Source organism: Eleginops maclovinus, chromosome 2 (assembly GCF_036324505.1).
Source record: "Eleginops maclovinus isolate JMC-PN-2008 ecotype Puerto Natales chromosome 2, JC_Emac_rtc_rv5, whole genome shotgun sequence".
In the NCBI taxonomy this organism is placed as follows: domain Eukaryota; kingdom Metazoa; phylum Chordata; class Actinopteri; order Perciformes; family Eleginopidae; genus Eleginops; species Eleginops maclovinus.
In genome coordinates this window covers 87605-101015 of record NC_086350.1, presented here as the reverse complement: position 1 = coordinate 101015, position 13411 = coordinate 87605, and the positions used below count along the sequence as shown (strand labels likewise).

The 13411-nt window shown below is 42.0% G+C and overlaps 2 protein-coding genes across 2 annotated transcripts in view; one reads left to right on the top strand and one right to left on the bottom strand.

Moving 5' to 3' along the window:
• Positions 1 to 3858, top strand: part of LOC134874061 (sodium channel protein type 4 subunit alpha B-like) — a 26201-nt gene extending 22343 nt beyond the window's left edge. Inside the window, 4 exon segments of the mRNA XM_063898054.1 lie at positions 900 to 1503; positions 2357 to 2501; positions 2577 to 2636; positions 2796 to 3858. Coding sequence (XP_063754124.1) covers positions 900 to 1503; positions 2357 to 2501; positions 2577 to 2636; positions 2796 to 2900 — 914 coding nt within the window. The 3' untranslated portion in view covers positions 2901 to 3858.
• A 2737-nt stretch (positions 3859 to 6595) lies between these two features.
• On the bottom strand, positions 6596 to 9591 carry LOC134873885 (gamma-crystallin M3-like). The gene is made up of 3 exons (XM_063897789.1): positions 9343 to 9591; positions 8797 to 9039; positions 6596 to 6899 (listed from the first exon to the last, which is right to left on the bottom strand). Exons 1-3 carry the CDS (start codon positions 9370 to 9372, stop codon positions 6621 to 6623), a joined length of 552 nt encoding a protein of 183 aa, XP_063753859.1. The 5' UTR covers positions 9373 to 9591; the 3' UTR covers positions 6596 to 6620.
• Between the last annotated feature and the right edge of the window lie 3820 nt (positions 9592 to 13411).

Below are 13411 nucleotides of genomic sequence, written 5' to 3'. Positions count from 1 at the left end.
AGACTGTCTGCGTCTCACTCTGTCACACTCTCTTTCTCTCTGTGTCAGTCTGTGTCTCACTCTGTCGCACTCTCTGTGTCTCAGTCTGTGTCTCAGTCTGTGTCACTCTGTGTCTCACTCTGTCGCACTGTCTTTCTCTCTGTGTCACTATGTGTCTCACTCTGTCGCACTTTCTGTCTCTCTGTGCATCACTCTGTGTCTCACTCTGTCGCACTCTCTGTCTCTCAGCCTGTATCTCAATCTGTGTTTCACTCTGTGTCTCACTCTGTCGCACTTTCTGTCTCTCTGTGTCTCACTCTGTCGCACTCTCTTACCCTCTGTGTCTCACACTGTCGCACTTTCTTACTCTCTGTGTCTCACACTGTCGCACTCTGTGACTCAGCCTGTGTGTTTCACTCTGTCGCACTCTCTGTCACTCCGTATTACTCTCTGTGTCTCAGTCTGTGTCACTCTGTGTCTCACTCTGTCACACTCTCTTTCTCTTTGTGTATCAGTCAGTGTCGCTATGTGTCTCACCCTGTCACACTCTCTGTGTCTCAGTGTATCAGTGTGTGTTTCACTCTGTCACACTCTCCGTCTCTGTCTCACACTGTGTCACTCTGTGTCTCACTCGGTCACACTCGCTGTGTCTCAGTGTCTCACTCTCTGTCTCACTGTCTTTCTCTCTGTGTCTCAGTCTGTGTTTCACTCTGTGTCTCACTCTGTTGCACTCTCTCTCTCTCTGTGTCTCTGTGTCTCACTCTGTGTCTCAGTTTGTGTCACTATGTGTCTCACTCTGTGTCTCACTCTGTGTCTCAGTCTGTGTCACTCTGTGTATCACTCTGTTGTACTCTCTGTCTCTCAGTCTGTGTCTCAATCTGTGTCTCACTGTGTGTCTCTCCCTGTGTCTCACTCTTCAGGGTTCTTAATGGAGGATTACGTTATCTTTTATTTCTTCCCTCCCAATATCTTCCTCATACTGCGAGCTATTCATGTTCTCCGTGTCCTCTGCTGGGCTCCGAGCATCAGGAAGCTGCTTTTGGCCTTCATGATGTCAATTCCTGCCCTGTTGAACATCGGCGTCCTCCTTCTCCTCCTCATGTTCACCTCCTCGATCTTCGGCATGTTGAACTTCGCCTTTGTGAGGAAGCAGGGGATGATCGACGACATGTTTAACTTCGAGACGTTTGGGAGCAGCCTATTCTGTGTGTTCATGATCTCCTCTTCGGCTTCGTGGGGCGATTTGCTGAGTCCCCTCATGAGGACGCCGCCGGACTGTGACCCTGACATCCTTAACCCGGGATCCGCCATCAGAGGGGACTGTGGCAGCCCAGCCCTCGCCATCGTCTTCTTCAGTGCCCACATCTACCTTAGCTTCCTGCTGGTGGTCAACATGTACATCGCTGTCATGCTGGAGGTCTTTGGCCCTGAGGTCGCCCAGAGGCTGAGCGACCACCACCTCGAGAACTTCTGCAAAACCTGGAGGAAGTTTGACCCAGAGAGCTCACAGTTCATAGAGTACAAGTGAGTCCAAACTAACTATTTGATCTGTATCACTTTGGTTTGAACTATTGTAACAATCAGCTTGTATTCTAAGCCTAGTTACCCAAGAAAAAAGATTTGGGAGCTACTGGGGTTATTCAACCTGGCAAGGAGTGGGACTGAGGTATTAAGTGTCCACTAACTGATAATGTTACCCCCCAACTAAACCCGAAACAACGTAGGTCTCGCTGCTAATACACAGTTGAATGAGCCCAAAACATACACACAGCTCCAACAAAAGTACAAACATAGAAACATTCTGGAGTATTTCTCAATAAATGTCCAACTTAAATTGCAATCCATAGGATAGGCCAAAAAAATAGTACCAAAGTCACTCAACAAAAATATATTCCAGCAAGTCAAAAACTCTGCAAAAAGAAGAAGAATATCCACAAAAAATAATATCCAAAGGAAAAGTAGGGGTTGACGCTGTGTTTGAATCTGGTTCCGGGGCTCTAAAGGCTCCTAATGCCAGCCTTATATCCCCGGTTAATTTACAGGTTAACTCTCTCCACAAATAAAGAACCCCATCTAGCTAAAGGCTAGGCTCCCCTTTTTTCCTTCCTTCCTCACCGTCCTAAACTATTTTTCTTTTCTGCTACCAAACATTTCCCTCTCTCTTTGTTCCCCTTGCCCCCCCCCCCCCCTTCCCCACACCTCAGTCCAATGCACACCTGAATAAGGCCTTCAGGGAGTGACAGGGGAAAGCTGAAGGGGAGAGAGAGAACACTGCAGAATGGACAGCAGTATAGATCTATAATGATCTACATGTCACACTATCAAGATGCCAATCTTTTCTAGAGTCTCTAAAATAATAAAACCTGTCTCTCCGCAGCGAGCTGTCAGATTTCTGCGATGCTCTGCAGGATCCTCTCAGGATTCCTAAACCAAACAGCATCAGACTGATCAACATGGACCTGCCTCTGCAGCCCGGAGACCAAATTCACTGCGAGGACATCCTGGTGGCTCTAGCGGCACAGGTAACACTATTATTATTATTTTTATAGTTATTATTATTACAATGATCGTTATTATTAATTGTTGCCTGTGTTCAGGTGTGTGCTGACTCGGGGAACTCTCTCAGACTCAGACTGCAGGAAAGCTTTCCGTCAAAGGTTTTAACTATATTTATTGTTCAGGATGTATCTGATAATATTATATCACCATCACCTATATATTTATTATTCATTGCGTAGTTATCTGCATCTTCATTAATCCTGTTTATTATTGTATTATTTGTATATCGTCAAAGCTACCTTGATTTAAATCTTCAGGTGTCCTGTGGACCAATTAGCAGCACCCTGCAGAGGAAACAGGAAGAGGTGGCTGCAGCCGTGATCCAGAGAGCGTTCAGGAAACACACCGCCATGAGACCCTAAAGACTCAATCATCAGCTTTAACGTGAGCGGGCACTCGGGTCGGCTCTTCAGCTTCCCCACCGAGCTCCATATAAACCCTAACCCAGGAATACTAACTCTCTATCATGCTTTAGATCCAGCTCCAGGTCTCTGCCTGCTCCGATCCAGCAGGAGGCGCTGCTTGGTACAAACACTCTATGCTCACTGACGGAGTCATCGCTCTTACCCAAACCTTCAGAATAAAAGATCTTTACAGATCCAACAGTAACAAAGATTTGAAATATTGGGACTTTATTCTGAAATATTGGGACTTGAATAGAATAAAAGAATAGGCTCTGTGCACCAGCCCCGTGACGTACTTCCGATCCGACCAGTGATCGGAAGTACGTCACGGGGCTGGTGCACAGAGCCTATTGAAAAAATGTATTGTAATTGTACAAAAATATAAAGCAGATATTGGAGTGCAACGCTGAGTATTTGAGTATTACGATTTTCTCCTAAAGTACATAATTCTAATTCTGAAAGAATATCAACTTCAGTTTGAAATAAATTGAACCTGGAATGATTAACATTTTATATTCAGGAAAAATTACAACTTTAAAATCTCATCCAATATTTACATTTCTTACATTAGCATGAGCAGGGCTAACGTTAGCATTCAAGATGAAGTGACATCATGAGAATAACATTCACATTAAAATCATAAAGCATGTATTACTACTAAAGTCATGAAGTATTACTACTAAAGTCATGAAGAGTCATGAAGTATTACTACTAAAGTCATGAAGTATTACTACTAAAGTCATGAAGTATTACTACTAAAGTCATGAAGTATTACTACTAAAGTCATGAAGTATTACTACTAAAGTCATGAAGTATTAAAAAACAATTGAACTTTTTATACATTTTCTGTTTCTGACTGTTGAACTTGTCCATTTATGTGTAAAATTAACAAACTAAATAAAAGCATCTGAAAGAATTGTTGATGTTTATTTACTTTCTGGGTAATAATCACTAATAACTATTATTGTTACAGCCATTTTTTGGTTTAGAGTATTTAGTTTTAGATTTATTTTTGTATGCCACATTCAGGGGCGTCACTAGGTTTTAAGGACAGGGGGGGCTCAGCCCCCAGGAGATGCACAGAATCTAACAAAAACTGAGAAATTGCCTTACACTTTTGGGACAGATTTAACAGATCCTTTACTGTGTAAATGTTTCGGGCCACCATTACATCTTTAATACAGTACAACAACAAACACAGGAAGTACTGTATGTCCACAGCATCAACAACAACAAAAGAACCATCACAGTTACACTGCCCTATTCAACCAATGCTTCTTATTCATTAACAGCCCACATGTATTATCCAAAACTCTGCAAAACAAAGAGCGCTGTGTTCTCACTAAGTACATTTAAAATAACATGCCTACAATTGGCAGTTACTTGGTGGGTGGAAGCGTCAAAGAATGCCGTCTGTTTTTAAGGGTGGCAAAGGCCTCTATCACTCTGTTGTGATTCAGGTGCTGAAGGGCGTCTTTTTCAATTGACATGACTGTAGACTGTGAAGTCTTTTCTGACCCATTGTGTAGCTGCCCCTGACGCTCTTCTTCTGGTCAGAATTAAACCACGCATCGACTGATGCTTAATGAGAGTGATGTTTATTTTTTCCAAGGATATTTAATGTCTTCAGACACAAAGTACACCAAACACCAACACCAAACACCGTGAAAAACTGAAATAAATATAACAGTCTTAACATCGTCATCTTCCAAACAAATGAATATCTTAGGCCAATATCTTTTACAGTCCGTGAATATCCATGTGGCCTTCATGAAACTTAAATATGAAATCTTACAGACTATTTAAACATAAAATGTACAGAAAACACAGTTTTCATACCGTGTGCGCCTTCTGACCGGAAAATCAGGAGCTGCTAAGGCTTTACGGACACACTGTTGCACACATCTTCCTCCATGAGCAGCGCAGGTCCAAAAGACTGAAAGCACGTCTTCCCAACTACTTATTACGTTTATCACAAGGCTTCCTGTGCACGTCATTACGTCATTATTACACATCAAATTATTAATTCACATTTAACCTAATTATATATGAAATAGAGAAAGAATAAGAACATAAAACTACCTTAAACCAAAAATATTGCATGACAATAATATACAAAAATATTAATGCAACAAATAAATTGGCACACCTTTTCAGCGACAGCTACACATTGTTTGGCGTAGCCAGGAGTGCAGCCGGCGCAGTACACTAAAGGACCTTTCACACGAGCAGCTGCTTACAGGCACTGTTAAAGCAACTTGGATGGTTGCCTTCAGGGAGGGAAACATGTCTGAATCAAGGAGGTTGTGCACAGTCAACATATCTTTGGGTGAACATCCAGCCTCTGTTTTCCGGGCAAGAAAGATTCTGGCCACCAGAACCTCCTCTGTTTTCAGGTCAATGCTGTAGTGTTTTGCAAGTTCATTCAAGTGTGATTCACTCAAGAAGTTCTCAGATTTCGGACTGCATGCCTGGATGCCTTTTAGTAGCCCTGCATCTACACTGCAACATCTTTGCTCAAGCAGGGAGCATTTCGTTCATTAATTACATGGGACTTCCTGTTGTTAGCTGGGGGACTGGAGCTAACTTATTGTCACCAACAGCAGTGATCAATACTTACTCTCTTGAAAAAATGTCCTATATCCATTCTTGTTCACGTTCTTCTGCTAATGCTGCTCTAGTCGGCTCTGTGTGCTCCGCTCCCGGTACATGCTGCGGGTACCCAGATGCAGAGACGTGAAAACGTGGACTGGATTTCAGTGATGTGGGCGTGCTCTATGAACAGGTGGAATGGATTGGATAACGACGCACTGACCCTGGCTCTCTACCTTTCACTACAGGGAAACTAAGATTTATGACCATATTTAAGTGAATAATGACTGGTTGTATGATTATTTATGTGAACTCATATTCTGGCCACATTATATTGAATTTGTCGGCATTTAAAAAAATAAAAATAATAAATGAACATAAAATTATTTAGGGGGGCTTAAGAATATTTTAGGGGGGCTGAAGCCCCCCTAAAATAGGCCTAATGACGCCACTGGCCACATTTCTGTTTAGAATATGATTAAATCACTTATTTAATCATACTTATTCGTGCGTCTGTGTGCTCTTATATAGCGCGGCAATCCCACACGGCTATCGGCCTCAGACGGGAGCCAGTATACGTTTTATGACCGTGCTCTTTCTGCAATTGTTTGCAAACGGAGACAAACCTTTTATTTGACGTTAAAACAAGAAAGCCTATGTTCGCTTGTATGCCGGATCAACCAAATAAATCTGATTCAACTCGATGATCTCGGTTCGTGTTTTTTGGGAACAAAGGGGAGCGTCACGAATCCCGGCATCCCGAGAGCGGCCTTTTAATTCGAAAAGGAAAGGACTAAAACGCCACGACAATTATTACTATTGTTATTATTATTATTCATATTATGATTATTTTTATGATTGTAATTATTGTTGTTGATATTCATTTGTATTTTCTAGAAACATATTTATATTTAAATTTATTTTGGTCCGTCATTTTTTAGTTTAGTACAATTTGTGTTCTGGACCTTAGAGTAAACTGCTGGACTTCCTGTGTGCAGAGTCGGGGGGGATTATTATTCATATATACCAGATGATGGTATGGAAGGAGACAGCAGACTGTGTGGAGTGAATCAAGCTTTATTGAGTTCAGTAGTAGGAGTCCATGATGCGCCTCATGCTCATGAAGCGACTGCTGCTCATGCCCATGCTGCTGAAGCTGCGGTACTCTCCGGGCCTCATGTACATCATGCGTCCCCTGAAGCTGGGCTGCTCATACATCAGCCAGTGTCCGTCCATCACGTGGCAGGACATGCAGTTAGACATGCGGAAACGCTCCATCACGTTGTCGCAGTCGTCCATCAGCTCGTAGCTCTGGCCTCCGAAGTTCTCCCTCTCGTAGATCTTCATGCGGTACTGGCCGCGGTGCTGCAACACATTCAGAACTGTTATAGTGTGAGCTGATCCTGTTGCTAATACACAGACTACATACATGCTAATATACACGTTTCTTCACGTTGGAATAGACTGAGAAAACTAAATATAAAGGCGAGTGGAGCATCACTTCCTGTTCCCTGGTGTGTATGTCCAGGGTGCGATTTGTAGGGGGGGATGGTGAGGATTTCCCCCCCTCTGGTTTTCCTATCCCTACCTCTGCTAAATTATTTTTATCTCCGGTGGGGACAAGGATTTCCCCCCCTTGATAGCGATGAATGCAACTTAACTGCTAACCTACTTAAACTCTTGAAATCTAACGATCTTCAGTGTCTTCACATCAGAGTAGGCTATTCAGCAGCCTTCTGGCAGACGGTGCATATTTCTGAACGTCATCGAACACAAAAACATTGTAACATTTTTGTGCGGGAACTTCGCAGGAAAAACAGCGCTGAACCAAACATGAAACGCGTTCAGAGCAGCATATCATCTTACTTTACAGGACCCATTTGCAGAATTGTGGATAGAAGAGGGCCGAAATGCTGCAGACAATGCCCCGATAGGAAAAACGAAAAAGCCACCACAAATTTGTCACCAGAGCCGACTGTTTACTTTGTCTAGTTTTCCAGACCTGTCCCTGAGTGTTGACAGCACGTTGTGCTATTTAGTGATTTATTTTGAGTGTTTGATTTAAGTTAATTGGAGGGTCTTTTCATGGAGAGCATTGATGCTGTTCTATGGTGCTTTCTGCCTGTTAGTGCGTACGCATGTTTTTGTGACGTTGAATAGAAATCCATGTATGGGTTATTAAAGTTTTGCCATGTTGTGATGGGGACTAATCCACAGACCCGAAAAAAGGGCCTGTCTACTTTTTGCGTTTTTTTCTCCCTAGTTATGCAAGTTAAAAGTCCAAAGTTCTTGTCTATGAATAAATAAAAAAAAACACCCCCCCTCTGTTTTTTTGTCAAATCGCACCCTGTGTATGTCAATGGCTTAGCGGTGGAGATGTGAAGTCATGTGACCGTGCTGTAGTTCCTTTATAGCCCAACATTAGCCTCCTTTAGCTTAGCGGTGGAGATGTGAAGTCATGTGACCGTGCTGTAGTTCCTTTATAGCCCAATATTAGCCTCCTTTAGCTTAGCGGTGGAGATGTGAAGTCATGTGACCGTGCTGTAGTTCCTTTATAGCCCAACATTAGCCTCCTTTAGCTTAGCGGTGGAGATGTGAAGTCATGTGACCGTGCTGTAGTTCCTTTATAGCCCAACATTAGCCTCCTTTAGCTTAGCGGTGGAGATGTGAAGTCATGTGACCGTGCTGTAGTTCTTTATAGCCCAACATTAGCCTCCTTTAGCTTAGCGGTGGAGATGTGAAGTCATGTGACCGTGCTGTAGTTCTTTATAGCCCAACATTAGCCTCCTTTAGCTTAGCGGTGGAGATGTGAAGTCATGTGACCGTGCTGTAGTTTCTTTATAGCCCAATATTAGCCTCCTTTAGCTTAGCGGTGGAGATGTGAAGTCATGTGACCGTGCTGTAGTTCCTTTATAGCCCAATATTAGCCTCCTTTAGCTTAGCGGTGGAGATGTGAAGTCATGTGACCGTGCTGTAGTTCCTTTATAGCCCAACATTAGCCTCCTTTAGCTTAGCGGTGGTGACCTGAAGTCATGTGACCGTGCTGTAGTTCCTTTATAGCCCAACATTAGCATCTTTTTACTGCATAAATGATAAAGTTGTGTTGATATGTGGAGATTAACGTGCTGAACGTGTAAGATTGATAAACGTCATCCTGCTGCTCTGTGTGATATAATCATGGTTGCTAGTATTTGACCTGGTTTATAAGAGATGGGAATCTGATGGTTATTAAGTGCTGTGCTGTGATTGGCTGAATGGTTACCATGGGGATCATGCGGCAGGACTTGATGCAGTCGCTCATGCCCATCATGCTCTGGTAGTCAGAGTACTCTCCGCGACGCAGGAAGAACTGGTTTCCCATGTAGTTGGTGCGGTCGTACACCATGAAGCAGCCACGCTCCACCTTGCAGGAGTGGCACCTGCTCAGGTAGGAAGACATGTCAGCGCAGTCGCTGCTGCACTCGTATGAGCGGCCCTGGAAGTTCCTGTCCTCGTAAAACACCACCTGCAGAGGGCGGGGGGGGGGGCTGTTATCCACCAATCATCATCAAGAACACACGCTGAGCTCCATCCACTTGACAACCTCACCTCAGAATCAGAACCCCTCTATTATTATATAAAAGTACAGTGTTACAGCCATGTGGCAGAGAGGGTAAAAAAGGCGTGCAATAATAAAGACTCTCATATGGAGACATCGAACAGTGTTCCCAATTTCTCTAATAAAAGTGTGTCAGATATTTGAAGGTTAGAGAGAGCATCAGAAGAGAAGTTTAAACTAAAAGTGGTCTCTGTGTGTGTTGAGTCTCACCCTGCCCATGTTCATGCTGCTGGAAGTCATGTTGCTGGTTGCTGGTTGCTGGTTCCTGGTTGCTGGTTGCTGCTGTGGTCAACTGAGTGTTACCTGTGCAGCAGCGGCTGCTCTTTATAGCACCTGAGCAGCTGAAGGCCTTTGTGCAAACGGTCCGAGTCAGCAGGACTCATAAAGAGACTCTCAGCGTTCGGCATTTCTCTTAGAAACTGCACACAAAGAGACACACACACACACACACACACACACATACACACACACACACACACACACACACACACACACACACACACACACACACACACACACACACACACACATACACACACACACACACACACACACACACACACAAACAAACACACACACACACACACATACACACATATATACACACACACATACTGGATGCATTCTGGAAACTATCAGAGTACACATTTGGGTTTATAGCCCAATACACCAGGAAACCAGGAAATGATGGATAATCGGACTGCGTGAAAATCAATGGGCACACAATGACTCTAAATAATAATGTAACCAAACGCAGATTCAAACTAAAGTAACGAGCCGGTTTTGAAAATGTAAGAAGTGGAAAGTTTAGGTATTTGGGCTAAAAATGTAAGAAGTAAAAGTAAAAAGATGTCAGAAAAACCAATAGTGGAGTAAAGTTCTGATACCAGAAAAATGTACATATGTAGTCACAAAGTATTAGTAGGCCACTACTTCCCACCTCGAATGGATCAAAGGGCATCTAACAGTCAGTTCATCTGCACTTCATTTTTCTATGTTTATGTAATCTAAATTGTACAATATACACTTTCAATCCTGTAATCTAACTTTTAGACATATTCTATTGGATTACACAATGTACAAACTTCTATAGTTCTCATGAGGAGTTGAGACATCTTGATGAGTATACAGACAGGAAAACTTCATTATCCAGATAAGCTGCGTAAGCGTGAGGCTCTTTGCCTTTCATTGATTTAAATATCAGCGTATAAGTATCTAAAATATAAAGATGTAAATGTTTGTGGAGTCTGTCTCTTTCAGAGTCTGAACCAGTGTATTAGAGTCTGTCTCTTTAAGAGTCTGAACCAGTTTATCAGAGTCTGTCTCTTTCAGAGTCTGAACCAGTTTATTAGAGTCTGTCTCTTTCAGAGTCTGAACCAGTTTATCAGAGTCTGTCTCTTTAAGAGTCTGAACCAGTTTATTAGAGTCTGTCTCTTTAAGGGTCTGAACCAGTGTATTAGAGTCTGTCTCTTTAAGAGTCTGAACCAGTTTATTAGAGTCTGTCTCTTTCAGAGTCTGAACCAGTTTATTAGAGTCTGTCTCTTTAAGGGTCTGAACCAGTTTATTAGAGTCTGTCTCTTTCAGAGTCTGAACCAGTTTATCAGAGTCTGTCTCTTTAAGAGTCTGAACCAGTTTATTAGAGTCTGTCTCTTTAAGAGTCTGAACCAGTGTATTAGAGTCTGTCTCTTTCAGAGTCTGAACCAGTTTATTAGAGTCTGTCTCTTTAAGAGTCTGAACCAGTTTATTAGAGTCTGTCTCTTTAAGGGTCTGAACCAGTTTATTAGAGTCTGTCTCTTTAAGGGTCTGAACCAGTTTATTAGAGTCTGTCTCTTTAAGGGTCTGAACCAGTGTATTAGAGTCTGTCTCTTTAAGAGTCTGAACCAGTTTATTAGAGTCTGTCTCTTTAAGAGTCTGAACCAGTTTATCAGAGTCTGTCTCTTTAAGAGTCTGAACCAGTTTATTAGAGTCTGTCTCTTTAAGAGTCTGAACCAGTTTATCAGAGTCTGAACCAGTTTATTAGAGTCTGTCTCTTTCAGAGTCTGAACCAGTTTATTAGAGTCTGTCTCTTTAAGAGTCTGAACCAGTTTATTAGAGTCTGTCTCTTTAAGGGTCTGAACCAGTTTATCAGAGTCTGTCTCTTTCAGAGTCTGAACCAGTTTATTAGAGTCTGTCTCTTTAAGAGTCTGAACCAGTGTATCAGAGTCTGTCTCTTTCAGAGTCTGAACCAGTTTATCAGAGTCTGTCTCTTTAAGAGTCTGAACCAGTTTATTAGAGTCTGTCTCTTTAAGAGTCTGAACCAGTTTATTAGAGTCTGTCTCTTTCAGAGTCTGAACCAGTTTATCAGAGTCTGTCTCTTTAAGAGTCTGAACCAGTTTATCAGAGTCTGTCTCTTTAAGAGTCTGAACCAGTTTATCAGAGTCTGTCTCTTTAAGAGTCTGAACCAGTGTATTAGAGTCTGTCTCTTTAAGAGTCTGAACCAGTTTATTAGAGTCTGTCTCTTTCAGAGTCTGAACCAGTTTATCAGAGTCTGTCTCTTTAAGAGTCTGAACCAGTTTATCAGAGTCTGTCTCTTTAAGAGTCTGAACCAGTTTATCAGAGTCTGTCTCTTTAAGAGTCTGAACCAGTGTATTAGAGTCTGAACCAGTTTATTAGAGTCTGTCTCTTTAAGAGTCTGAACCAGTGTATTAGAGTCTGTCTCTTTAAGAGTCTGAACCAGTTTATCAGAGTCTGTCTCTTTAAGAGTCTGAACCAGTTTATCAGAGTCTGTCTCTTTAAGAGTCTGAACCAGTGTATTAGAGTCTGTCTCTTTAAGGGTCTGAACCAGTGTATTAGAGTCTGTCTCTTTAAGAGTCTGAACCAGTTTATTAGAGTCTGTCTCTTTAAGGGTCTGAACCAGTTTATTAGAGTCTGTCTCTTTAAGAGTCTGAACCAGTTTATTAGAGTCTGTCTCTTTAAGAGTCTGAACCAGTTTATCAGAGTCTGAACCAGTTTATTAGAGTCTGTCTCTTTCAGAGTCTGAACCAGTTTATTAGAGTCTGTCTCTTTAAGGGTCTGAACCAGTTTATTAGAGTCTGTCTCTTTCAGAGTCTGAACCAGTTTATTAGAGTCTGTCTCTTTAAGGTCTGAACCAGTTTATCAGAGTCTGAACCAGTTTATTAGAGTCTGTCTCTTTAAGAGTCTGAACCAGTTTATTAGAGTCTGTCTCTTTAAGGGTCTGAACCAGTGTATTAGAGTCTGTCTCTTTAAGAGTCTGAACCAGTTTATTAGAGTCTGTCTCTTTAAGGGTCTGAACCAGTGTATTAGAGTCTGTCTCTTTAAGAGTCTGAACCAGTTTATCAGAGTCTGTCTCTTTCAGAGTCTGAACCAGTTTATTAGACTCTGTCTCTTTAAGGGTCTGAACCAGTTTATTAGAGTCTGTCTCTTTCAGAGTCTGAACCAGTTTATTAGAATCTGTCTCTTTAAGAGTCTGAACCAGTTTATTAGAGTCTGTCTCTTTAAGGGTCTGAACCAGTTTATCAGAGTCTGTCTCTTTCAGAGTCTGAACCAGTTTATTAGAGTCTGAACCAGTTTATTAGAGTCTGTCTCTTTCAGAGTCTGAACCAGTTTATTAGAGTCTGTCTCTTTCAGAGTCTGAACCAGTTTATTAGAGTCTGTCTCTTTAAGAGTCTGAACCAGTTTATTAGAGTCTGTCTCTTTAAGAGTCTGAACCAGTTTATTAGAATCTGTCTCTTTAAGAGTCTGAACCAGTTTATTAGAGTCTGTCTCTTCAAGGGTCTGAACCAGTTTATTAGAGTCTGTCTCTTTCAGAGTCTGAACCAGTTTATTAGAGTCTGTCTCTTTAAGAGTCTGAACCAGTTTATTAGAGTCTGTCTCTTTAAGGGTCTGAACCAGTTTATTAGAGTCTGTCTCTTTAAGAGTCTGAACCAGTTTATTAGAGTCTGTCTCTTTAAGAGTCTGAACCAGTTTATCAGAGTCTGTCTCTTTAAGGTCTGAACCAGTTTATTAGAGTCTGTCTCTTTAAGAGTCTGAACCAGTTTATTAGAGTCTGTCTCTTTAAGGGTCTGAACCAGTTTATCAGAGTCTGTCTCTTTAAGGGTCTGAACCAGTTTATTAGAGTCTGTCTCTTTCAGAGTCTGAACCAGTTTATTAGAGTCTGTCTCTTTAAGGGTCTGAACCAGTTTATTAGAGTCTGTCTCTTTAAGAGTCTGAACCAGTTTATTAGAGTCTGTCTCTTTAAGGGTCTGAACCAGTTTATTAGAGTCTGTCTCTTTAAGGGTCT

Excerpts from the sequence above, each read along its gene's own strand:
- LOC134873885 (XM_063897789.1), bottom strand. The coding sequence starts at position 9,372 with ATGACTTCCAGCAGCATGAACATGGGCAGG. Across the intron at positions 9,040-9,342 it reads GCAGCATGAACATGGGCAGG|GTGGTGTTTTACGAGGACAG; the intron begins GTGAGACTCAAC and ends CGCCCTCTGCAG. Across the intron at positions 6,900-8,796 it reads CCTGCCGCATGATCCCCATG|CACCGCGGCCAGTACCGCAT; the intron begins GTAACCATTCAG and ends AATGTGTTGCAG.